Raw genomic sequence first — 27,195 nt, 5'->3', positions numbered from 1 at the left:
AAATAGGATTCATAATATTAGCTATCTCATAGCGTTGTCATAAAGACGAACTGAATTAATGCATTTAAAGTGCTTAGCACAGTCCGGGCGCTGTGGCTCACGCCTGTAATCCCAGCACTTTGGGAGGCCGAGGCGGGTGGATCACGAGGTCAAGAGATCGAGACCATGCTGGTCAACATGGTGAAACCCCATCTCTACTAAAAATATAAAAAATTAGCTGGGCATGGTGGCGCGTGCCTGTAATCCCAGCTACTCGGGAGGCTGAGGCAGAAGAATCGCCTGAACCCAGGAGGCGGAGGTTACGGTGAGCCGAGATTGCGCCATTGCACTCCAGCCTGGGTAACAAGATGGAAACTCCATCTCAAAAAAATAAATAAATAAAAATAAAGTGCTTAGCACCGTAACTGAAACACAATGCTAGCTACTATCTCATCATCATCATCCTCATCATCATTATCATAAAGATAAAAATTTAGGCTGGGCATGGTGGCTCACACCTGTAATCCCAGCACTTTGGGAGGTCAAGGTGAGCGGATCACAAGGTGAGGACATCGAGACCATCCTGGCTAACACAGTGAAACCCCATCTCTACTAAAAACACAAACAATTAGTAGAGCGCAGCGGCGGGTGCCTGTAGTCCCAGCTACTTGGGAGGCTGAAGCAGGAGAATCGCTTGAACCCAAGAGGCGGAGGTTGCAGTGAGCCCAGATCACACCACTACACTCCAGCCTGAGTGATAAAGCAAGACTCCATCTCAAAAAAAAAAAGAAGAATTTAATAAGCTATCCAATTAAGCATAAGTGTTAGAAGAATTAATTATTTATTATTAAGAATTAATTAACTATAATTAATGAATTACCAAAGTTACCTTCTGTGGGCCTCAGTTTCCTTGTCTGCCAAGTGGGGGAAGTTAAACTGGATGATCTCAGAAAGTCCTTTCCAATCTGAAAATGTTACCTTTTCACAACCACAGCACACCCAAATGCAATTGGTTAATTCATAACTCTCCCTAGAAGGACACATGACTTTCCTGATTCATACCTCGATTTTTCTTCATGTTAGGCTTGCACAAATGTGCTCACATCTTTGCCATTCCTGAAAAGCAATGGGTAAGTTATATAAAGCCCAACGGATCATACACCGCTAAAAGAAACCTTATTTTTAACAGTTTCTTTAAAGCACTGCAGAAGTATTTCTGCATTTCTGTCTCCCCAAAAATGTCTATGTTGGCAGGTCCTTGAAGATGCCACAAATAGCGACCCCACCCAGTCCCCTGATTATCATCATTAAAACCCCTGCCAAGTACCCAGGCATCTCCTCCAAGGATTCAAAATGGCCCATGGCCCAATGTAAACATTTGAGCAGCTCTTGGTTAACTGCACGTGTAGACTAAACACAAGGTGAACCATCCGAAACAGAAAGCAATTTTAAAACACCTTTGTTTTTTTTTGAGATGGAGTCTCACTCTGTTGCCCAGTCTGGAGAGGTACAATGGCATGATCTCAGCTCACGGCAACCTCTGCCTCCCAGGTTCAAGTGATTCTCCTACCTCAGCCTCCCAAGTAGCTGGGATTACAAGCATGAGCCACAACACCCGGCTAATTTCTGTATTTTTAGTAGAGACAGGGTTTCACCATGTTTGCCAGGCTGGTCTGGAACTCCTGACCTAAAGTGATTTGCCCACCTCTGCCTCCCAAAGGCCTGGGATTACAGGCATGAGCCACAATGCCCGGCTAATTTTTGTATTTTTAGTAGAGACGGGGTTTCACCATGTTTGCCAGGCTGGTCTCGAACTCCTGACCTGAAGTGATTCGCCTACCTAGGCCTCCCAAAGGGCTGGGATTACAGGCATAAGCCACTGCACTTGGCCTGCTATTTATTTTTAAATGTCACTATACAAATTCCAGGTATGAAAGGATGTGGTCCAGTCTAGCATTGAAATGCATTCCTACTCCTCAAGTGCCCATCACTGCCCATAAAAGGAAGAATCTAGAAGGTTCCAGACGGTGCAAGGACTCAGATGAAAGAGTCTCTAGAATAAAAGCTTAGCAGCCTACTTGACCCAAGAGCTGTGGAGTCACAGTGATGTTTTCAACTGTCCAAAAAAGAGACAATTTTTAACTGGAGGCTGGCTGAGCTTTTGCAGATATGAAAACAGCAACATCTTAAAAAAGAAAAGTGCTTAGTAACAGCAGACAGCCCAGAAATGCAGGGACGAGGGGCAGTGAGGTTTGAATCTGCCCTAATCCCCTCTGTACCAAATCCAGCCAGGCTGGGCCACTTGCATGTGGCTGTCTTCCCAGCTCTCCGAGTCTAATTATGAAGAGCTCCTCACTCCAACATCAACGCTTCCTTGTTCAAACAGTACAGTGTCTCATCACCCTCCTCCCAAGACAGGGTTGCGGATAAGTAAACACGCTTCTATTTTCATGGAGTTTCCACAGGTAAGGAATGCTTTCTCTCCTAATTCGTTAATGGTCCTCACAGCAGGAACTACAGAAAGGGATGATTGTTTTTAGCCTTTGAGACACAGTGCATGGATCTTAAAGTACTTCCTGGAATGTCAGGAACTAAGCAAGTCTGTTCAGCCCCCTTCTTGTTCTTTTCTGCTCTTTGCACCCATTTCAACCACAGCTAAGCAGGACCATGGCCAGCAGGCCAACACTGTCTCCAGAGAGGTGCAATGGCATGATCTCGGCTCACTGCAACCTCTGCCCCCCAGGTTCAAGCGATTCTCCTACCTCAGCCTCCCAAGAGGCTGCACAGATCCTGCGCTCCCCTCCCTAATCCAGCCCAAATGTCTGTCTCTCTCAATCACTGAGTTTGGTCTGCATCACCACTACTCAGACCCACAGTGCTCGCTGCCAGGACCTAGAGAATGAAGTCCATCTCCTAAGACTGGAATCCAAGGTCATCAGTGATCTGGCCTCAAAGAGCAGTATCCAGCCCTCTCCCAGACACCACATCCAAGCCTGACATCTCCCTTCCCAGGACTCACTCTGAGGATGCACCCTTGCCGTGGAGGCTGATCGCGTGTCGCCAACACTTCCTCCTACAACCATCCTGCTTTGAAACAGGTGGAGAGACTGTCTTCCATGAGTCACGGCAGTATCACTCTTACGACACTACCAAGATGCTGGCAACGATGACAGGTTAGGGGTATCAACTCAATAGTTAGCAAAGTCCTTCTATACTATCTCATGTCACCTACTCTACCTAGCACATAATCGGTGTTGGATAAATTAAAATTGCCCCAAATTGTAAATTTTAAGCCAATTTTTAAAATGCCCTGAAAATTTGGGAGCTAGGTGGTAAACTGGGTTGGGAAATCATTTGATTTTCATAAGCAAAGATAAAAATGTGTACCCACCCGTTTATAAAAGAAAGAGCAAACTAACTGCATGAGAACTGTTTGAGTCCCACCTCCAGAGATTCTTACTTAGTGGGGGGGGCGGGCGCCAAGAATTTGCATTTCTAACAAGCTCTCAGGTGACAAAGATGCTGCAGCTCAGGGACCATGCTTTGGGAAGCACCATGGACGTATCTGCAGCATTGGAGACCACAGAGATTGAACAATGAAACACCACAAAGACCATTGCAGATGTATCCTATCCTTCCCTGCCTTAAAAATAACACCCGACGCCAGGCGTGGTGCCTCATGCCTGTAATCCCAGCACTCTGGGAGGCCAAGGCGAGTGGACCACAGGTCAGGTGACACAGACCAGATTGACCAACATGGTGAAACCATATCTCTACTAAAAAAAAAAAATACAGAAATTAGCTGGGTATGGTGGTGCATGCCTACAGTCCCAGCTACTCAGGAGGCTGAAGCAGGAGAATCACTTGAACCCAGGAGGTGGAGGTTGCAGTGAGCCAAGATCACACCACTGCACTCCAGCGTGGTGACAGAGCAATACTGTGTCTCCAAAAACTAAAAATAAAAAGCACCCTTCCTGCCCCTTCCTTTTTATCTTCTTATTGCTTACAGTTTGATGTAGATTTCAAGCATTCTGTAATTCATCAACTAATTCTCTCCTGGCTACGCATTCCAAGTAATTAAAGTTCAGTAATAACGTATTCTTTCTGCTCCAGCACCTGCATTTCATTTGTTTATTTTCCCAGAGTCATAAATCTGAAGGGCTGTCAAAGTGCCATAATATTAGTGCAATAATCAAAGTTAATTAGTCCCTCTCAATAAACAACAACAAAGCCATTACGAAGATGCACTGAAGTTTCTCCAAGCTACCCGGTTTCCAGGACGCATTGTAGTCAGAACAATTAGAATCTGAGAACTGTCAGTAAATAAATGCACTGTTTCCTTGTCATTTAAAAGAAGACTGTGCTCTTCATTCATGCTGACTCATTAACTCCAGGGAAGGCCAGGCTGGTCTTGGCTGTCGAGCTCCCCAGCTGCCTAGACTTACCAAGTGCAACCCAAGCTCCAATAATAAAAAGAGGGATAGGGGTTACAAAGAAATGAGAGGGGCCAGTCTCACTGCCAACTTTTAGTAACCCAATATCTTCAATAACTTTGGATTTATTATTTAGGGAATTTGAGAGATGAGAGTTTTAGCTGGGTTCTGATGAGTAGGCAGCCAGTGGAACTTGGAAGGCAGAACCAGGGCCGGTGCCTAGAAGATGCTCAGAGGAAGATTCTGCCTTCAGCATGAGGGAGAACTTTCTAATTAAGAGGCATGCAGAAATGGGATGGGCTGCATGCAAAGAGAGGAGCTTATGCCAAAGTGCGGTGATTCCTGATCAGGGATGTTGTAAAAGTGTTGGAGAGAGGTGAGACAAGGTGACCTGGGAGGCTGATGCAATCCTGGGAACTCAAGATTCCTCGCATGCAGTGGAGTTTACGGGGTAAGTACACGTCTTGTCCTTAGACTGTCCAGTCTCTCTCAAAGATTCTTCTTGTTAAAACGCGTGCTCTGAATGAAGAGACCCCCAAAGAGGCTTTGTGTGAGCAACATGGCTGTTTATTCACCTGGGTGCAGGTGGGCTGAGGCAGAAAAGGGCATCAGCAAAGGGCGGTGGGATAGGAGTTGGTTTTATAGGTTGTGAGGGAGGCAATAGAAAGGTTTAGGGCAGTTGTTTGCAAGCTGGGAGGGGGTCATAGGCTTGCAACCTGGGAGAGGGTCATAGGGTGTAGAGTCATGAGGTTACAAAGTCTAACAGCCTTATCAATTGGGGCAGGAATAAGGAACAAATAGAGAATGTCTTAAAGTGAAGTGGGTTCCGCAGGGGTTGATCGATCGTGTACCTCCAGTTTGTGGGAGTCACCATGCCATCCACAGCGTGGTCAGACCTTACACCTCTCCCCTTAAGGCCATGGATCCTGTGATAGTTACCTATCACTATATCATAAATTCCCCAGAGCATAGTGGCTTTAAACAATAAACATTTGGTATCTCACCAAATTTTGTGGGCCAATTTCAGAATGTGGGCTTAGTTGCTGGGTGGTTCTGACTCAGGATCTCTCATGACATGAATCAGCCAGGGATTGACTGGGCTGGAGGATTCCATGGCGGATCATGCACATGGCTGGCGGCCTCAATCCCTTGTTGTGTGGGCCTCTCCTCAGGCCTTCTTGAGTCTCCTCACAACATGGCGCCTGGTGAGTGATCCAAGAGAGCAAGCAACGGGAAGCTGCGAAGCCTTTAGGACTTACCTCAGGAGTCATACTCCGCCATTTCTGCCAAATTCTATTCATGGAAAGTGAGTACAAGTACAGTCCACATTCCAAGGGAGGAGAAATAGCCTTTACTTCTTGAAGAACAGTTATCAAAGAATTTGTGAACAGATTTTTAAAACAATCATGGCCACTTCTAAGGCTTCCTTTTATGGGTCTTCAGAACCTTGAGTATAGCTATATCTTCCTCCTCAGGGTCAGGGACTAGTTCCAGATGAACCCTCCTAGGAACACAGGGTAGGCTCTGCCATCTCTACTTCTCTCCAGCATTATCCCCAGCCCCTGTGAAAAGCCAGCTAGTTCCATACCAGGGCATTGGCAATGAAGACATGACCGGCACCTTTCTGCCCTCTAAGGATGGAAGAGGCCCCCTGCTCTTTAGTGCAGCATATCTTAATAGTTAATAACCTCAGTCACTTTATTAATTGACAAACTGGTGGGTAGCTGAAGAGCAAAGTGGCTACTTTCCAGTGCTTTGATTATTAGAAAAAATTAAAAAGACATAGACTTTACAGCTGAGGCAGGAATGAGTTAAGATTTTGAGGCTATTTGGATGGAATAAATGTATTTGGCATGTCAGAACATAAATTCTAGAGGGCTGGGGTAGAATGCTATAAATTGAATGTTTGTGTCTGATATGGTTTGGCTGTGTCTCTACCAAAATCTCAACTTGAATTGTGTCTCCCAGAATTCCCACATGTTATGGGAGGGACCCAGGAGAAGGTAATTGAACAACGGGGGCTGGTCTTTCCCGTGCTATTCTCATGATAGTGAGTAAGTTTCAACAGATCTGATAGGTTCATCAGGGCTTTGTGCTTTTGCTTCTTCCTCATTTTTCTCTTGCTGCCACCGTGTAAGAAGTGCCTTTCGCTTCCCGCTGTGATTCTGAAGCCTCCCCAGCCACGTGGAACTCCAAGTCCAATTAAACCTCTTTTTCTTCCCAGTCTCGAGTATGTCTTTATCAGAAGCGTGAACGTGAACTAATACAGTGTCCCTCCAAAATTCTTATGGTGAAATCCTAATCGCCTAGGTGATGGTAGTTGGAGATGGGGCCTTTGTGAGGTGAATAGACGTGAGTGGAACCCTTATGAAGGGATTAGTGCCCTTACAAGATGCATGAGACAGTGTGCCCTGCCCCTCCCTCCCTCTCTCTCTCTCCCTCTCTCTCTCTCTCTACCCCCTACCCCCCACTTCCTCTCAGCTCTCCACCATATGAAGACACAACAAGAAAAGGGCTAGTTGTAAACCGGTTACAGGGACCTCACTAGGAACTCAACGAGGTTGTAACCCTCATCTCAGACTTCTAGCCTCTAGAACTATGAGGAATAAATTTTTAAGCCACTCATTCTATGATATTTTTGTTACATCAAAATTTTTATAACAAATTTTTGTCTACTGGGCTTAACTAAGACAAAAAAGAAACATTGTTCCAACAAGATTTATGAGCATTATTCATATACTTTAGGGAACTGTACTGGACAAGTTAGCCTCCCCTGCAGTGACCATTCACTGAATCTTTACTGTATGCCCAGAATCTGTGCAGAAGACTATGTGTGTCATTTCACTTCATCCTCAGGATGACCCTGAGAGTCATATTAGCATCCGCAGGTAAATCAGCAAGGTTCAAAGAGATGACTGAGGCCAGGCACAATGACTCATACCTGGAATCCCAGCACTTTGGGACACTCAGGCAGGAGGATCGCCTGAGCAGAGGAACTGGAGACCAGGCTGGGCAATGTGGTAAAGCCCCTCATCTACATTAAAAAAAAAAAAATTAGCCAGGTATGGTGGCATGAACCTGTAGTCCCAGCTACTCGGAAGGCTGAGATGGGAGGATCGCTCGAGTCCTGAAGGTCAAGGCTGCAGTGAGTCATGATTGTGCCTCTGAACACCAACCTGGGTGGCAGAGCAAGACCCTATCTCAAAAAAGAGAAAGAGATAACAAAAAATGTACAGAGACACCCAGTGAGTTAGTATTTGCACTGGGATTTAAACCCACATCTGTATGACTCCAAAGCTGAGCTACCTCTCCTCCACTGGGCTGCCTCTGCATACATAAAAATTAGCTGTATTAGGCCGGGTGCAGTAGCTCATGCCTGTAATCCTGAAGTCGAGAGTTCGAGACCAGCCTGGCCAACATGGAGAAACCCCACCTCTACTAAAAATACGAAATTAGCCAGGAATGGTGGCGCGTGCCTGTAATCCTGGCTACTCGGGAGGCTGAGGCGGAACTGCTTGAACCCGGGAGGCGGAGGTTGCAGTGAGCCAAGATTGCGCCATAGCACTCCAGCCTGGGCAACAAGAGCGAAACTCTATCTCAAAAATCTAAAAAAAATTAACCATATTTTAAATATTTGTCTAAAATAAGCCTTAACCTATTGCAGGGTGTGCTGCCCCAGCCTGAGACTGGCTGCTCCATCTACAGCTGTTTCTCTATTTGTCTTTATATAGGGAAGTTTTCATCGGCGCATGGACCGTTTCTCCTCTCTGTGTAATCTAACACCTGCTAGTCTGAGATTCTCTAAGTGCCCCGTAATAAATGTGAAAAACAGTCTCAGGCCTATTTTTTCCCCGCTTAAATAATGGAGCCTAAATGCCGAGTGGCCAAAAGCAGGCCTTTCAGCCATTGGCTGGGCACCGTCTGAAGATGAAATCCGTCTCTTCAAACTATGTCAAAATTGCTTCGTAAGAACTCAGGGGACCCCACATTAATGAAAGGATGCATCTGCTTTGGGTTTCACATGATTGGGAGTGATGGTTCAGAGCCAGCCACCTATGCTTGACTTTCACTCTTTAAAACTCTGCGGTTAATCACAGCCCTCATTACAGAAAGGTTACAATGGATATAAAGGTTGAAAGATTCGGTTCAAGACTGCGAGCAGTGGCCAGGAAAAAAAAAGAAAGAAGACACAAAGACGATGATCAAAGAACAACGAACAACAGTCAAGACTAAATCAGCGCAAAATTTTCAGAATGAGAAATGAAATCGAAAACTTAGAGGAAAACTACCAAGCACAAGTTTTATGTATTCTGGAGAGAGAGGAAACTCAGAATATTTTAGCAACAGATTATGTCTATGAGCGGGATGAATAATTTATTATCTGATAAAGAAACTTCCCTGAGCCTGTGACAAGAAAGGTCAAATAGGCTACTGAAGCAGAGCAGTAGATACACTCCACACCACTTGCAAAGACTGCAGGCTGGGCGCGGTGGCTCACCCCTGTAATCCCAGCACTTTGGGAGGCTGAGGTAGATAGATCACAAGGTCAGGAGATTGAGACCATCCTGGCTTCCCGGTGAAAACTCGCCTCTACTAAAACTACAAAAAATTAGCAAGGCATGATGGTGCGTGCTTGTAGTCCCAACGACTCAGGAGGCTGAGGCAGAAGAATCGCTTGAACCTGGGAGGTGGAGTTTGCAGTGAGCCCAGATTGTGCCACTGCACTGCAGCCTGGGTGACAGAGCAAGAGCAAGAAAGAAACAGAGGGAGAAAGAGAGAGAGAGAGAGAGAGAAGAGAGAAGAGAAGAGAGAAAGAAAGAGGAAGGAAGGAGGGAGGGAGGGAGGGAGGAGGGAGGGAGGGAGGGAGGGAGGGAGGGAGGGAGGAAGGAAGGGAGGAAGAAAGGGAATTCTGGAATCAAATGGGAAGGAAAGAGCTTCCTCAGCTCATGTTCCTCAACTCTATCAGATTACAAGAAGCACAGGGGATGTACTTTTTAGGTACCCTTGTATCAGAAACCCAGAAATATTCATACAAATACATGCAAATAATATATGACTACGATACTTGGCTAAGTCCTTTAAACAGGGTAATCTTCCAGCATCACCCACACTCCAGCTTCAAATCCTGGATCCACCGCCAATCTCCCAGCTGTGTGAGCTTGGCCAAGCCCATGCCTCTTCCAGCCTCTGAACTGCCACATCTGCACAATGGGTTTTACGAAGAACGTGAATACTTCACTGTGAAATGCTAAGCACAGTTCCTAGTGCTAAGACAAACATGAATATCCAACCGCATCTGCAGGTGACATTAATAAGACATTTTGTAAACGCCCCAAGGAAGAACCTCAGAACTTTACCTTCCTTTGTGAGTACGCACTTATCGATTTGAGCAAGTGGTTTATATAGTCCTTGCTGGTTTGCAGACTTGTTTATATGATACTTTATTTATTGAAAATCCAATACTATACAGAAAAACAATCTGTAAAGCAGAGAAATGAGGAACAAATCTAGTGGATGATTTAGGATGAACTCTTCCCAATAATCTACAACTATTAATAATATTAATAGCTTTTCCCTTTTTGTTTAGCTAAAGATCATTCAAAACAATGGGGATGAGCCCTGTGACTTGTGATGCGTGGAAGAAGGATCATCTTTTCCAAGTCAAGTCACCAGCTTAGACAGGCATGAGGCTCGTATATTACCCACCCCATATGCTGCACGCCTCTCCCCAGTGCATACACCATAAAAGAAGGCCAGGGCCTTCCATCTACAAAGGAAAATCATGGGACTTCAGCTTTCAGTGTCAAAGGAGATTTCGGGGAATTCCCACAAACAGTGAAGCTATACCAGCTCATAAAGTCACTGAGTCAATCTGAAGGAGTCTAAAAGTGGCTGGAATTTAGCAGAGGTCTTTAAAAGTGCAAGCAATTTGGCTGGGCAGGGTGGCTCATGCCTGTAATCCCGGCACTTTGTGAGGCCAAGTTGGGTGAATCATAAGGTCAGCAGTTCCAGACCATCCTGTCCAACATGGTGAAACCCTGTCTCGACTAAATACAAAAATCAGCCTGGCAAGGTGGCAGGGGCCTGTAATCCCAGTTACTCAGGAGGCTGAAGCAGGAGAATTGCTTCAACCCGGGAGGCGGAGGTTGCAATGAGCTGAGATTGCACCACTGCACTCCAGCCTGGGCCACAAGCACAATACTCCATCTCAAAAAAAAAAAAAAAATGCAAGCAATGTATTCTTCAGCATCCTAGCCCATCTTTCCTTAATCTGCTATGAAACATAGGGTGTGGCAGTTTTGAAGCAGGGCAAGCAAAAGCAGGAACTAAATGAAAACACAGGCGTCAGTATCTATCAAAAGCACAGCAAAGTGTGGAGCCTATGTGCCTAATACAATGGTTGGTCTGAAAACAGCGCTGAAGTCATTCCTTCCGATGCTTATCAGTGAGGTTGCAATCACATCATGCTGTCAGTACCACCCCTATGCCTTCACTCCCACACAATAAATGGACCCGGTATCAACTCTATTGAACATGTGAATCATGACAGCACTTCAGCATCAAACTGTGTGGTCGCAATCAACTGAGCATGTGCTCTATCCCTAAGACATGCACATTCCATTACCTCTGGCTAATAAATCTTTTATTTCTACCCCTCATCTCTCTGCTTTCTCAATAACCATTTTGATATAAACCATTGCTTGCTGTTCCTGATGACTAATCCCTTAATCACCTTTACTAAATATATGCAAAGTGTATTTCTTTGTAAATACAAAAGAAAAAGCAATCACATAAATAATTAAGATGGCTTCTCAAATGACAGGTGAGTGCTAATATGAGCCACACTGGGAAATACTCATCAACAAACTAAATACACATCTATCAAAATGTAGGAGTCCAGACATATGAAGACAGAAAAAGGATTCATTGCGACTCCATTGGAATCATGCTGATAAATATCCGACACAGAGCTCCTCTTTGAGCCAGCTGGACAGGTTAAGAAAAGTAAGCACTGGCAGGGCTCAGTGGCTCATGCCTGTAATCCCAGCACTTTGCGAGGCTGAGGCATGTGGATCACGAGGCCAGGAGTTTGAGAACAGCCTGGCCAATATGGTAAAACCCCATCTCTACTGAAAATATAAAAATTAGCTGGGGGCGGGGGCGAGTACCTGTAGTCCCAGCTACTTGGGAGGCTGAGGCAAAAGAATCACTTGAACTCAGGAGGTGGAGGGAAGGGGCGGGGAAGGGTGGGGATGGGGCGGGGAAGGGGGCGGGGATGGGGAGGGGGAAGGGGCGGGGATGGGGCGGGGGTGGGGCGGGGAAGGGGCGGGGATGGGGAGGGGGTGGGGCGGGGATGGGGCGGGGGTGGGGCGGGGAAGGGGCGGGGATGGGGAGGGGGTGGGGCGGGGATGGGGAGGGGAAGGGCGGGGAAGGAGGAAGGGAGGGGAAAGAATGAAGAAAAGTAAGCATCACTTTGCACTTTCATGTGTGAAGAAACTATTATTGTTGTTATCAATTTAATTGAGCACTTAATTTACCCTACAATGGTTAAGACTCTATCCACAGAGTCAATGTGTTTAATACGACCACCCAGATCTCTCGCTGTAGATATTATGATGTGCATTTCACAGATGAAGAAACTGAGGTTTAAAGAAGTTAAGAAACGTGCCCAAGGTCCTAAGATGTAGCTGATTCTAATCTTTGCCACTAACATAGACACATTTTAGTGCCACGGTTATAAACCGGGGATGACTTCCACCCCTAGGAGACATCTGGCAATGTCTGGAGATATTTTTGGGAGTCACAAACATACTTGGGTCATTCCTCCTGTACGAGAGGGGAACAGATTCAAGACACATTCTGGGAAGTCAGGATGAGTCGAACAGTAACTCCACAGGAGGTCCACCAGCCCCTCTTCCCATACCAGCCCCTTCTGCCCAACCTGTTGACCATCTCAATTTCCCCACACTGTACTAATGGCCAGTCTCCAACAGAAGCTATTCTGCACTCCCTGTTTTGCTTTTTACATCCTAAGCAGACCTAGTGAGGGCCTGGCATGCATGAGGTTACTCACAGCAATCCCTCCCCTCTCTCCCAATCCACCGCCCTGGCCTCCCAACCTCAGCCTCATCCCTTCTCTTCCTGCAAACAATGCAAGGAGATGGATGCTACAGGGCCCATCTGCCCCCACTCCACCCTACCTCCTTCTTCCACAGGACCAGAAGTTCTAGATCCCAAGTTCTGGAGATCTATAATTTCAAAGCTAAAATTTAGAAATCTAACAGAAACAGAAGAAGGAGGAACTGGGAGTCCCACCGGGGTCTTTCAAGAGCACTACACTGGAATGTCAAGGTCCTGCTGTGGCTGTTCATGAAGTGTGTTTGGATACCTAATAAGTTCTCATTCTTCACATGCAGTGTCCCTCAGAGATCCTCAGATCTCAAGACAGGGAGTGGGATATGCAGATCCCGAGAAATAAAGCAACAGAGGCCCTACTCTAACAGAAAATAGTAAAGGAAAGAATAAGCCACAGTATTGCAGAACTCAGATACGCCTATCATTGCTCCAGATTTAGAGAACTCACATGGAATCCTAACATGTAGACGCTGATGCTAAATAAAAGAGGGTCCACTCCATCTCGAAAACAACAAAACATCTTATTCCGCCAGCCACACTGGCCTCTTGGAATACACAGGAAAACATTAGGTGCTTGTCTTAAGAGGTGAGGGCACCAGGGTATAATTCACATAAGGATGTGAAAGAGGTAGATGACATCTGTGCACAGTTCCACTGCCACATTTTCTTTATGTAAATATTACTAGGGGCTGATGCGCCTGCCCCTCCTCCCTCTTTTTAATTATGCTGGATGGATTGGCCTTTTAAGATGCTGGTTTACTTCTGTGCTGTCCATAGTATCCTATTTTAATTGTTTCCATTTTTTCTCTTACTTCTAACTTTGGAGCATCTAAAACATCTCAGCAGGAGGGCATTTTTCCCATGAAATCATTAGTAGTACTAGTAATTACATATAGGTTCTTAATATACTTCTATATGGAATGTGTTTTCATTTAAGTTATAGTTTATTAAAGAGCTGCATCTCCCCAAAAGTAATTTGAGAGCTCTAGAAAGGATATCTTGAATACAAAGGGACGAAAGGGTGATCAGAGTGGCTTCCTCTAAGAAACAGGATGGATCCTGAAATTCATCACTCAAACCACAGCTAGAGAATTTAAAAGCAAAATGTGCAAAGTATGAACACTGATATTAAACATGGTAGAAAAGATGGGCCGTGGGTGGAGCCGACAGACTTGGAGTTTGGAAGCCAGATGGACTGAGCAAGGAGCCTGACTGAGCTCATCGGTGCAACTCAGGTGAGGTTCTTCACCCTTCTGAGACATCCCTTGGCTCTTCTGTAAAATGCCAGGAAGAAAAAAAAAAGCACCAGGCTTTGGCATCCTCCTGTATGATGAATATCAACTACCTGGCCCATGGCACAGCACATGACAGGGAATTGTAAACGGGGGCTGTTAGCTGTCCCATTGTGGATGTTCGAGAATATCATTCCCCTGGCTAAGAGGCAGACACGAATGTTCTAGAACATGGCGATCCTGGAATGTATAGTGAAGTCCAGAAGAGAAAGAACGGGTAGGGAGGAGCAAGCTGGGAAGCAGGAATAAACTCTTATCTCCAGAAGCAGAGCTAGGAATGCCCACGGAGCCTTGGCACATGAGAGCCTCCGCTGAGCCAAATGGCCCAAAGACTTCTGAAAGAGCCTTTGCTGCAACAGAAAACTTGGGATCATTTTGAGAAACTCCTGTGAGGTGCCAATACGCTGCAGTACCTTCCAGGCCCCGACACTGATGTGATTCATCATAGATAATGTACGGATGTGATCAAGCTGGCCAGCAGCTTGAAAAACTGGAGTCATCAAATTGACCATGAAAAACACAAGAAGGTAATATTTAGTCATATCCCAGATGAAATCCTTGCATAGAGACACAAGATAAGGAAAGACCTGAAGGGAAGCAGACCAGCTATTATCGAGGGGCAGGGAGTTGGGGGATGACATAGAGACCAAGCCTAACATAGGTCGCCCAACCAAGGAGGCCTTACGACTTCACACCGCCTCTGCAGTGTATGGATAGTGCAATGGAATGAAATGGTAATGATGGCTTCCGGTGCCAAATCTGAGTTTCCATCATCATGATCTTGGGGAAATAAGGAACACAGTACAATGGCATACACAGAGAATAAATGAACACACGACAGATTATGAACAGGTTGAGTTTCTTCAGCCCACAACCTATCAAATCTAATTTTAAACCTTCAAAGACACATGTATTAGTTTCGTTTCTGTTCCAGTTTGATTTTCCCGCGTCCCTGACGGTCAATGATTTTTGGATAATTCTTATTTTTCGATCACTGGTCTACCTCGAGGTACTATATGTTAGAGTAAAGCTACACAACAATAAATTCTATCATCTCAAATTGACTCACAGAGACCCAATTATGACTCACAATATACAGTGAGTCTTTGAAATCATCTCATCCAACCATTTTCCTTAAAGATGAGGAAAAAAGGCTCCATATAGATCCAGAGGCTTACCCAAGGTCCCATCATTAATTGAGGCAAATCCAGGAATTTCTGCCTCTAAGCATCAAACAATAATTAAAATAGATGAACGTGTTATCATATATATTGTGTTCTCAGAAAAGAAGAGTATACATTTAATGATGCCAAAATAGTTGTGCCATCTATAGCATTATCTTTCAAGACGGGTTTAAACATAAATATCATTGTACGACTATATTGTCACTAGGGTCCCTGGAATTGTACTTTTCTAGTTTAAAATATTACATCAAATGGGCAGAGGTTTACAATTCTGACATGCCCTTCTGCTAGTCCCAAGAACGCTGCGAGCCGTCAACACTTATCTACCTACACCATCAGTGGGAATGGAAATTGGAGCAACAAGATAAGAAAATGACTTCGAGGCCTGGTACAGTGGCTCACGCCTGTAATCCCAGCACTTTGGGAGGTCGAGGCAGGTGGATCACGAGGTCAGGAGTTCAAGACCAGCCTGGCCAACATGGTGAAACCCTGTCTCTACCAAGAATACAATTAGCTAGGTGTGGTGGCACATGCCTGTAGTCCCAGCTACTCAGGAGGATAAGGCAGGAGAATTGCTTGAGCCTGGGAGGCGGAGTCTGCAGTGAGCCGAGATCGCGCCGCTGCACTCTAGCCTGGCGAAAGAGCAAGACTCCATCTCAAAAAAAAAAGAAAAAGAAAATGACTCGAGAACTGTTACCAAAATTTACAATGCATATGCCCTTTGAATCAAAGAGTACACTGCTAAGATTCTGCCGTAGGTGTGTTCTCACAAAAGTGTAAATACAGAATGTTCACGGCAGCATAGTTTAGACCCAGTATCACATGAAATTGTAAGAAAGACTGATACAAGAGAGAACAGTAAAACACCACTGCTTGGAATAACAAATAGCAGAACAATGCAAACGACCTAAATGGCCACCAAAGGGAAGACTGGTCATAGCATAAGCACGTGATAGAATATTACGCAGCAGTTAAAACAGTGAAGTAGATGTATACGCACTAATAAGAGATCTCCAGTACTACTAAGTTTAGAAAAAACAAAGTACAGAACAGTATGTGAGTGTTTTTGCTGGTATATATAAGCTTTTTCTGGAATATACAAAATAGCTCATAATGTTTATCTTCCAAGAGAAGGACCAAGAGAAACTTTCCCATTTCATTTTCGACCTTCCCATTCTGCATGTCGATTCAAATGAGGTGCACGTATGCTTATTTGTACTCTTCTCAATAAATCTCTAAAGATTACCACCATCCCACCTAATAGAGGTTATTACTTGTTAACATTAGTGAGAAAGACACTAACATAATCAGAAAAAAATAAGACTCTGTTTTCTTTTTTTTAATTTTACCCAAAAGAGTAAGTCCAGTGAGCTCAAGACAAGGGCTTATTTCATCATAAATATACTGAAAAAGCAGAAATAAATGTTCCTTTTCTTTATCTTCATGACTTTTCAGTCCAGAATACCAGAAATTTTCTTAAGTACACTGTGGTCTATTTCTCCAAATGGCAAGAAATCATTCACAACATTCAGAAAATGAAGACGGCCTTCTCAGCGTTTATCCAGCCCACTCCAGGCTCTATTCCCAAAGCTACTGCTCTGTCTTCTCCTCCTCATCCTTCCAGGGCCTCTGCGCTTGCCATTCCCCTGCCCCATCTGACCCTTCTCCACCCTCCCCAGGTCTTTCATGAGATCTTAGCTCAGCTACATCTCCCAACTCCCTGGCATCCACACTGTTTCGTAGGACCACTTACTGTTTGTTCAAGTCTACATTAATATCTATGTTTCTTTGAGTAACTCTGTCTTCCACAATAGGCTGAAAGCTCTACAAAGACAGTGGCAATGTCTGTTGTCCTTCACAGTAGACCCCAGCACCTGTGACAGAGGTGCACTGCATGAACATGTAAATGAATGAAAAGTGAATGAATGCAGTCTAGACTCATGCTGAAGCCCAGTGATGTTTAAAAAACCAAACAGCTCACATCACTCTCGAGCTCAAACCCTCTAATGTCTTTCTCACCACTGGCTCAGAGTCTCCCAGATACCCATCCCCAACAGCACCTCTCCTACCCTGTCCATTCATCTCCAGCCACACCAGCTTCCCTGATGATCCTTGAATTCTCCACTGAGCCTTTGCATAAGCTGTTCTCACTGCTAAGAGAGGACTTCTCTTGACATTTGCATGGCTTACCTTTACTTCCTTCAGGTCTCAGATCAAATATCACAGCTTTGGAGGGCTTCCTGCAGATGACTCCATGATGCTCATGGTATCACTCACCCTCCCTTCCTCTGCTTTACTGTTCTTTGTTTATTGACATCGTGAGAAATATTAAATCTGATTATGATCTATTTTTCCTACCTAGATGGTAAGCCTACGAGGGCAGGGATTCTGTTTCATTTGATACTAACTCCTTGGTCCCAAGACTAATGCAAGCCCTCAATAAATATTTACGTAGACAGGTATCAACATCAACTTCTTTACAGGGAGAGAAAAGAATCAGAGATAGGGTTAAAACCTACTTCTTTCTAATCTTAAAAACCACAAGCATAACAGTCTCCTAGTTGCAATCATGGGCGTTCGCCACGCTTTATTTTTCTTAATAAATGAGTTAAACGAGTAAACATTCTCAAACCCCTGATTAATAAAGCAGACGACACTGACAATGAACCATAAACAAATGCGTGCATAATAATGGGCTTGCTGATGCTTTCATTCATAAAACAAACAAAGTGAAGATGACTTTAAAAATATAGACATGATTCCAAGAGCAATCAACTCTACACGCTGCACTCAAATCTCCATGTGGCTAGACCGGCATGTGTATTTGACAATTAAAAAAAAAAAAAAAAACAAACAGTTGAGCGCTTACCCATTCTTCTAAAACGCGTGACACTGCTTCACTCGCCCTTGCCATGTTCCTGCAGGCCAAGATCACGTGTGCACCATGGAGGGCAAAAGACTTGGCAGTTTCGAACCCTATGGGGTAAAGGAAAGTCAATGTTAGAAAACACGGCTTCAACACAGTGAGTCATGTTGAATGGCCCTTACTGGAGAACCACTTACATTACCCCAAGTTCTCAACCAGGGGAGATTTTGACCCCTGGGGGACAGATACAAAGGTCTGACATTTTCAGTGGCCACAGTTGTGGGGTAGAGTCCCGCTGGCATCTAGTGGGTAAAGGCCAGGTATGCTACAAATCATCGTTTTGTTTTGTTTGATACGGAGTCTCGCTCTGTCACCCAGGCTGGAGTACAGCGGTACAATCGGGGCTCACTGCAACCTCCGCCTCCCGGGTTCAAGTGATTCTCCTGCCTCAGCCGCCAAGTAGCTGGGACTACAGGCATGCACCAGCACACCTGTAATCGCTGCCTAATTTTTGTATTTTTAGTAGAGATGGGATTCCGCCATCTTGATCAGGCTGGTCTTGAACTCCTGACCTCAGGTGATCCGCCTGCCTCTACCTCCCAAAGCACTGGGATTACAGGCATGAGCCACCATGCCCATCTTACAAAACATCTTACGATGAGTAGGGTAGCCCCCTACAACACAGAACCATCTGGCCCAGACTGTCAACAATGTGATGGTAAGAAAACTTGTCCTAGGGATGCAGTGATTTCAGAGATGAAGACTGAGCCATAGAAGAGTTAATGGCATGTCCAGCCATTTAACCATCATCAATAATGACCAGATCCTTTGCCCACGTTAAAGACATGATGCTCTGCTCTGTGGTAATGCTCCCAGCACCTCTGCTTCCACCAATGTTACCTAGGTTTCTTAGACCCATTTTCTATTGAGAACAATTAGAAAAGCTGGAGAAAATAACACACGTGCACACACACACATCTGTTTGAAGGCATCAGAAGGGCACTATGACTGAGAATCTTAGGGGCCAAGATCTGCAAAAATTGCAAGGCCAGCATTTGACAGCGTTTTTCCTTCAAGGCATATTTCATTTCCAAACATAGTGGTTGGAAGCCTAAGAAGATGGGCTGAGCATTTAGCAGTCTCCTAACAGGGAAAAAGACACAAATTTGAGCTCAGGACCCACCAAGAACGGGCCGTGGTAAATACACCAAACCTTTGGCTGGGATCCTAAAGAGATACACCCTCCTTATAATAACAAGACACAGACCAGCCTTCACAAGAGTGGAAACTCAGGTTCAGGCCTTTTCAATTCCTAGTTTGATTAAAGTGATCAGTCCCTATCTGTCCAATTTCCAGAAGCAAGAGAAAATATTCTCTGGAGGAAGATACCATTATCTAGAAGTCTCAAATTACCACTATAATTATTTCAAATACTCATATAAAATCTCAGACACTCAAACAAAACAGCTAAGCATACAAAAAAAAAACAAGACTTCACCAAAAGCCAGAGGGGAATAAAATGGAAATAAATGCACAGGAGATCTATGTAATCAAGTTATTCAGAAACAGTGATTAAAATAACTCTGATTGATGAGTTCAAGGAAGAAAAAGGCAAGATGGAGAATTATCACAGGGAACTGGAAACAATTTTAAAAAATCAAAAAGACATTCTGAAACTTAAACACAATAAAAATTCATGCCTGTAATCCCAGCACTCTGGGAGGCAGAGGTAGGCGGACCACGAGATCCAGAGATCAAGAGCGTCCTGGCCAACATGGTGAAATCCCGTCTCTACTACCAATACAAAACTTAGCTGCTCATGGTGAAGGAAACCTGTAGTCCCAGCTACTAGGGAGGCTGAGGCAGAAGAATCGCTTGAACCCAGGATGGGGAGGTTGCGGTGAGCCAAGATTGTACCACTGCACTCCAGCCTGGCAACAGAGGCTCACGCCTGTAATCCCAGCACTTTGGGAGACCGAGGCGGGTGAATCACAAGGTGAAGAGATCGAGACCATCCTGGTCAACAAGGTGAAACTCCGTCTCTACTAAAAATACAAAAAATTAGCTGGGCATGGTGGCACGTGCCTGTAATCCCAGCTACTCGGGAGGCTGAGGCAGGAGAATTGCCTGAACCCAGGAGGCAGAGGTTGCGGTGAGCCGAGATCGCGCCATTGCACTCCAGCCTGGGTAACAAGAGCGAAACTCTGTCTCAAAAAAAAATAATTTAATAATAATTCAACATATAGGTTAACAGAAAACAAAGCACAGCTGACACAATTAAGAAAACTAGAAAATAAGTTTAAAAAAAAGGTAAAGCATAAAAAGAAAAAAATAACTAACACAGTAAAGCAAAGCACATAAGAGAAATGTGAAACACATTCTCCTACGCTTTTTATTCTTCATTGTTCAACTTGATCTTCTACGCTCTTAAACATACATGTAATTTGAGTCCCAAAAGAAGTAAAAGAATAGATTAAGATATAAGCAATATGTGAAGACAGAATGGTTGATAATTTGACAAAATCAATGACAGATATATAGCCACAAATTCAAGAAGTATCCTGAGCCAGAAGCAGAAATATATATGGGTATGTGTCTACATGTATGTGTATAAATGTGTGTGTCCACATGTATGTGTATATATATGTGCAAGCCACAAGCAGAAACATATATATATGTAAGCCACAGAAATATATATGTGAGCATCTATCTGTGTACGTGTGTGTGTGTGTAGACACACATATATACACATACATGTCAAAGCAAGGCACATCACAGTAAAACTGCTGAAAACTGCAGATAGTTTTAGAAGTACATACAAGTACCAATAAGACCGGTAGTTATACCTCTCAGCAAAATGACAGAAGTCATGGCTGAAAGAAATAGAACTTTCCTCTTAGAATTCCATACATAGTGAAAATATTCTTGAAAAATAAAGGAGAAGGAGAACAAAAATTTTAAGCAAATGAAAGCTGCTTTTTGTTTATCACCTACACTACACCTAGTGTCGTGTATAGACCTACGCTAGAGGAAACACTAAAGGATGCTCTTCAGGCAGGCGGAAAATGACCCTGGTTATAAACCCAGAGATGCAGAAAGCAACAAAGAGCAACATAAAGAGCAAAGATATGGAAAGATCTAAATGGTAAGAGTAGTAACCTCTGTGAGTTTTAAAACACACAGCAAAAATCACCATATCGCCGGGTGCGGTGGCTCGAGCCTGTAATCCCAGCACTTTGGGAGGCCGAGGTGGGTGGATCACGAGGTCAAGAGATCGAGACCATCCTGGTCAACGTGGTGAAACCCCATCTCTACTAAAAATACAAAAAATTAGCTGGGCATGATGGCGCATGCCTGTAATCCCAGCTACTCAGGAAGCTGAGGCAGGAGAATTGCCTGAACCCAGGAGGCAGAGGTTGCGGTGAGCCAAGATCGCGCCATTGCACTCCAGCCTGGGTTACAAGAGCAAAACACCGTCTCAAAAAAAAAAAAAAAAAAAAAATCACCACATCAATAATAACAACAACAGTTAACCTAGGAGGTAAGAAATGGAAGTAAAGGATCCTAAGGTTCTTTTCTTGACCAGGAAGTGATATAATACTGATTTATATTAGACTTAATAAGTCAAAGATGCAAGCTGTAATCTCTACAAATTTAACAAGCTACTATAGAAGTGAAGTAGACTAATAAAAAAGAAAGAAAGGAGAGAAAATAGCTAGGTACAGTGGCCTGTAATTCTAGCACTGTGGGAGGCCAAGGCATGAGGATCACTGTGACCAGCTTGGGCAATATAGAAAGAATCTGTCTCTACAAAAATTAAAATTAAAAAAGAAATACTCATGTGTGGTGGGGGCACCTGTGGTCCCAACTACTCAGAAGACTGAAGGATCGCTTGAGTCCGAGGGTCATAGCTACAGGGAGCTATGATCATGCTGTTGCACTTCAGCCTGGGTGACAGAGCAAGACCCTGTCTCAATTTAAATAAAAGAAAGAAAGGAAAGAAAAAGAGAGAGAGAGGGAGAAAAAGAAAAAAAGGAACAGAAAGAAGGGAAAGAAGAATATAGAATAAGTTAAACAGGAAGCCAATATGGTGGTATATTTCAGCCCAAACCCAAATATATCTGTCATTACATTAAATATAAATGGCCTAAAGATGGCAATTAAAAGAAAAAGATTGTCAGACTGAAGAAAACATGAATATACATATATACTCTTTATAAAATAATGTACATTATGTTTTGTATCTTTAAACATAAGGATACAACAATTAAAGTAAAAGAAAAGAAAAGGTATATCATATAACATGACCAAAAGAAATCTGATATACCTATACTAATTTCAGAAAAAGAAGCTTTTAAAGCAAGAAGTTTTACAAGAGAAAGCACTGACTGTTTCACTATTTCAATCCACCAAGAATACATGACAATTCTAAATTTACATGTACTTAATAATAGAGCCTCTCATATATGTCAAATATTAACAGAAGTATGAGAATAAATAGAGAAATTCACAATTATAGTGGGAGATTTTAACATATCCCTCTTAGTAACAGATAAAATAAGCAGACAAACACAAAGTATATAGAAGATTTGAACAACTTAATTGATAAACTGGTAATAATTGAATATGCTAAACACAGAAACAACAGCAAAATATACTTAAGTACTTAAAGAATATTTACTAAAACTGGCGACCTGCAGAGCCAAAAGCAAGTCTCAACAAATTTAAAAAGATTAAAATTAGAAAGCATGCTCTTTGACTGCAATGGAATTATAATCAATAACAAGATTGCAGAAAATTCTCCTTTATTTATACATATATATGCATAAACAAATAAAACATTATGGCTCAAAAAATTATAATGAAAATTAGAAATATTTTAAACTCAATAATTACAAACACATATACAAACTTAAAGAGTATAGCTAAAGCCATGGTTAAAAGAATGTAATCTATACCATTAATTACATATATTAAAAAGAAGGCCAGGTACAGTGGCTCATGCCTGTAATCCCAGCAATTTGGGTGGCCAAGGCAAGCAGATCGCTTGAGCCCAGGAGTTCAAGAACAGCCTGGGCAACATGGCAAAATCCCATCTCTACCAAAAATTAGCTGACCTTAGCGGCGCACATGTGTGGTCCCAGCTACTCAGGAGGATGATCATGCCACTGCACTCCAGCTTAGATGACAGAGTAAGAGTCTGTCAAAAAAAAAAAGAAAGAAAGGAAAAGAAAAGAAAAGAAACAAAGCAAAACAAAAAGAAAAAGAAAGGAAGGAAGAAAGAAGGAAGGAAGAAAAGAAAGAAGGAGGGAGAGAGACAGAGAGAGGAAGGGAGGGAGGGAGGGGCAAGGAGGAGCAGGAAGGGAAGGAAGGAAGGAAAGAGAAAAGATGATCTAAGCATCCATTACATTAGGAAAATAACCCAGCACATTAAACCTAAAGAAAATAGAAGGGGGCCAGGTGCGGTGGCTCAAGCCTGTAATCCCAGCACTTTGGGAGGCCGAGGCGGGTGGATCACGAGGTCAAGAGATCGAGACCATCCTGGTCAACATGGTGAAACCCCGTCTCTAATAAAAATACATAAAATTAGCTAGGCATGGTGGCGTATGCCTGTAATCCCAGCTACTCAGGAGGCTGAGGCAGGAGAATTGCCTGAACCCAGGAGGCGGAGGTTGCGGTGAGCTGAGATCGTGCCATTGCACTCCAGCCTGCGTAACAAGAGTGAAACTTTGTCTCAAAAAAAAAAAAAAAAAAAGAAAAAAAGAAAACAGAAGGATGGAAATAACAGGAGGAAGGAAAAAACTTATAAATCTAAAACAAACATAAAATACTGAGCAAAAAATAAGCCAAAAGTCTGTTAATGGAAAGAACTAGTAAAATTAATGAAGGGCTAGCAAGACTGACAGAGAGACAGAGACAGAAAGAGAGGGCACGAATGACAAATATCAGGGATGAACAAAACGACATTATTATGTCAAATAAAAGCATAGGCAACAAAAACAGAACTAGAAAGTGAGATGACATAAAACTAAAAAGCTTCTCGACATTAAAGAAAACAATCAAGAAATTGAAAGGGCAAGCTACACAGCAGTAAGAATACCTGCAAACCACATAACATAGTGTTCATATCCAAAATGCATAAGGAACTCCTAAAACCCGATAGTCAAAGAAAAAAAGAAAGAAAAAACATCCATACAGATTTAAAAAACAAGCAAAGGAACTGAATAAACATTTCTCCAAAGAAGACATACAAATGGCCACCTATATGAAAAGGGGCTCACCATCACTAATCCTCAGAAAAATGCAAATTGAAAGCACAGTGAGATGTCACCTCACACCTTAAGACGGTTCTCATAAAATGAAAGGTAAGTGTTGGTTGAGGATGCAGAAACAAGAGATCCCTTGTGCATGAGAAATTTACATTCCTTAGTGGACTGTAAATTGGTGTAGCTGTTATGAAAAGCAGTATGGAGGTTCCTCAAAAAAATTAAAAATAGATTTAAAAATTGCTGCATTATGATCTAGCAATCCTACTTCTGAATACACATCCATAGGAACTCAAATCAGGATCTCAACAATATGTCTGTCTTCTCATGTTCACTGCAGCATTATTCATACTGGCCAAGGCATGGGAGAAGTCTAAATTTCTACTGCTGAATGGATAAAGGAAATGTGGTGTATATATATGAAATATATATATATATATGTTATATGTATATATGTATATATATATATATTATATATATATATTATATATATGTTATATGTTATATGTATATATATTATATATGTATATATGTTATATGTATATGTATGTTATATGTATATATATACACATGTATAATATATATGTTATATGTATATATATACACATGTATAATATACATGTTATATGTATATATATATACATGTATAATATATATATGTTATATGTATATATATATACACATGTATAATATATATATGTTATATATATATATCCGTGATATATATATACGTTTTATACACACACACACATACTCACACACACACAATGGAATATTATTCAGCCTTAGGAATGAAGGAAACTGTGCTATTTGCAACAACATGGACGAACCTGGAGGACATTATGCTAAGTGAAATAAGCCAGACACGGGACAAATACTATATGATACCATTTATATGAGGAATCTAAGATGCTCAAACTCACAGAAGCAAAAAATAGAACAGTGGTTGTGAAGGGCTCAGGGGAGAGAAAAACAAGGAGGTATTAGCCAAAGGGTACAAAGTTTCAGGTATCCCAGATGGAAAAGCCCTAGAAACCTGCTATACAGCACTGTGCCCACATTGTATCATGCACTTATAAATTATGACAGTGGTTTCACAGGTATATACTTACCTCCAAACTTATCACGTTCTGTACATCAAATATGTACAGCTTTTTGTATGTCAATCAGACCTCAAAGTTGTTTTTTAAAATGAAACATTGGCTCACACCTGTAATCCCAGCACTTTAGGAGGCTGAGGTGGGTGGATCACGAGGTCAAGAGATTGAGACCATCCTGGTCAACATGGTGAAACCCCGTCTCTAATAAAAAATACCAAAAATTAGCTGGGCATGGTGGCGTGTGCCTACTGTAATCCCAGCTACTCAGGAGGCTGAGGCAGGAGAATTGCCTGAACCCAGGAGGCGGAGGTTGCAGCGAGCCAAGATTGCGCCATTGCACTCCAGCCTGGGTAACAAGAGTGAAACTCCGTCTCAAAAAAAAAAAGAAAAAGATACATAAAGAAAAGGACTACAGCTCTATGAACCCTAAGAAGATCTTAAGATATGGTGAACAACTGTATACCAGTGCATTTACAATACAGGTAAAAAAGACAAATTCCTAGAAAACCACTACAAAAGAAGTTGCCGTAAGAAGAAATGAAAAACTGATAAGTTCTCTATAGGTTAAAAAAAAAAAAAATCTATAATTTAAATTCATCTCAAAAAAGGAAAAAAGAGAAGAGGGGAGGGGAGGGAAAGAGGAGAAAGAAGACGCAGTCTGATCAAGAGCTTGAACACCAATCCATCGCTCTAAACTGAAAAATACCATATGTTGTAAGCTATGGTGAAGACCCTATAGAGTACCGTACAGCAACAAACTAGCCAATCCTACTAAAGAAGGCAGCAGTGCAATTCAGCCCAATCCATGTCAAATGACCATAAATTACTGTTTGCAAGACAATGTTAGTATGTATGGAAAACACCTTATCGTTATCTCACTGACATTGCCATATGATAGAGCCTAGTAAAGTTCATTCATTCGTAGGCCTAATCTTCATGGAGAACAGTCTATTTATATAAACCACTTCTCGAGGAAAGTCAGCAGAGCACAGAGGAAAACTCAAGTTGGACACATTTGTGTTGATGCCAGTTCTAAGCACATACAAGCAGTGAGATCTAAGGTCACGCCTTGAACCCATGTGAAACCCAGTTTTCGTTTCTGTAAAATGGGGATAAGTAGTCAACATATACTAAGAGACTAATGTAACCACAGTAGGTGGAAAACAAATGTTACTTGACTGCTTCTTGCAAAATCTTTGGTGTTCTATGCCTCTTCTCCAACTTGTATGACCTACCAAATCCAGTACAGTCACTATGACTAAAAAATTAAAAGTTGCTCCTAGATGTGCTACCAATGGCAGCCCAAGGACTGAATGGCTTTAATATCAACCAGAATTCAAAGAAATCAGCCACAGGCTCTACCATTTATTTGTCTAAATATGGGCTCTAGAGGACAATTTAACCTCATTGTTGAGACAATCTGAAATTATTTTTTGAGATTTTGCCAAATCCCATATTCCAAAATACTTACTACCTAAAGATGACTTCTGATACTTAAATCAGATGCTGAAATAATACACAAAGGATTTCAAATTTATTTAACCCGTAAATCTGTTTGCCTCCCCTTGGGTGTGTGTGTAGTAAAAGGTGTTTGAAGCTGTATCTCCAAGTTTTAAGGCAAGAGGACAATAATCTCAAATGTACTCATCTTACCTGTGATGCCAATGTCACCCCTTATCATCGGTAAGCAAAAGAGACCTAAATCATGTAGGGAAAGAGAGAAGTAAAATGCCAAGTTTCATAGACCAGCTGGCTGGGGACAGACATGGGACGAAGTCTTGCTGACTGACTGGCCCCATCAGTCAGGCTAATGAGATGCTGACAGCCATATGCAAGCCACGCAGAGTGACCAAGTACAACTGCACTTGTGAGACTGGGACTTCACACACCCAGATCTTGGAGGAAATGGTGGACTCTGGGTCCCTTTGAAATTTTCAGG

The 27,195-nt window shown here is 42.7% G+C and overlaps 1 protein-coding gene across 22 annotated transcripts in view; it reads right to left on the bottom strand.

The window, feature by feature from the left end:
• The window catches only part of WWOX (WW domain containing oxidoreductase), a 1,143,691-nt gene that overhangs the window by 1,062,470 nt on the left and 54,026 nt on the right, over positions 1 to 27,195 (bottom strand). For all 22 annotated transcript variants that reach the window (XR_013530205.1, XR_013530200.1, XR_013530201.1 and 19 more), the window contains exon 5: positions 17,894 to 18,000. Coding sequence is in view for 9 of the 22 variants with exons in the window: in XM_002761188.7 (XP_002761234.5) it covers positions 17,894 to 18,000 (107 nt within the window). In the remaining 13 variants the exon portion in view is untranslated. The remainder of the gene's footprint in view (positions 1 to 17,893; positions 18,001 to 27,195) is intronic.

Source organism: Callithrix jacchus, chromosome 20, assembly GCF_049354715.1.
Source record: "Callithrix jacchus isolate 240 chromosome 20, calJac240_pri, whole genome shotgun sequence".
Lineage (NCBI taxonomy): Eukaryota > Metazoa > Chordata > Mammalia > Primates > Cebidae > Callithrix > Callithrix jacchus.
This window is presented reverse-complemented; position numbering and strand designations above follow the sequence as displayed.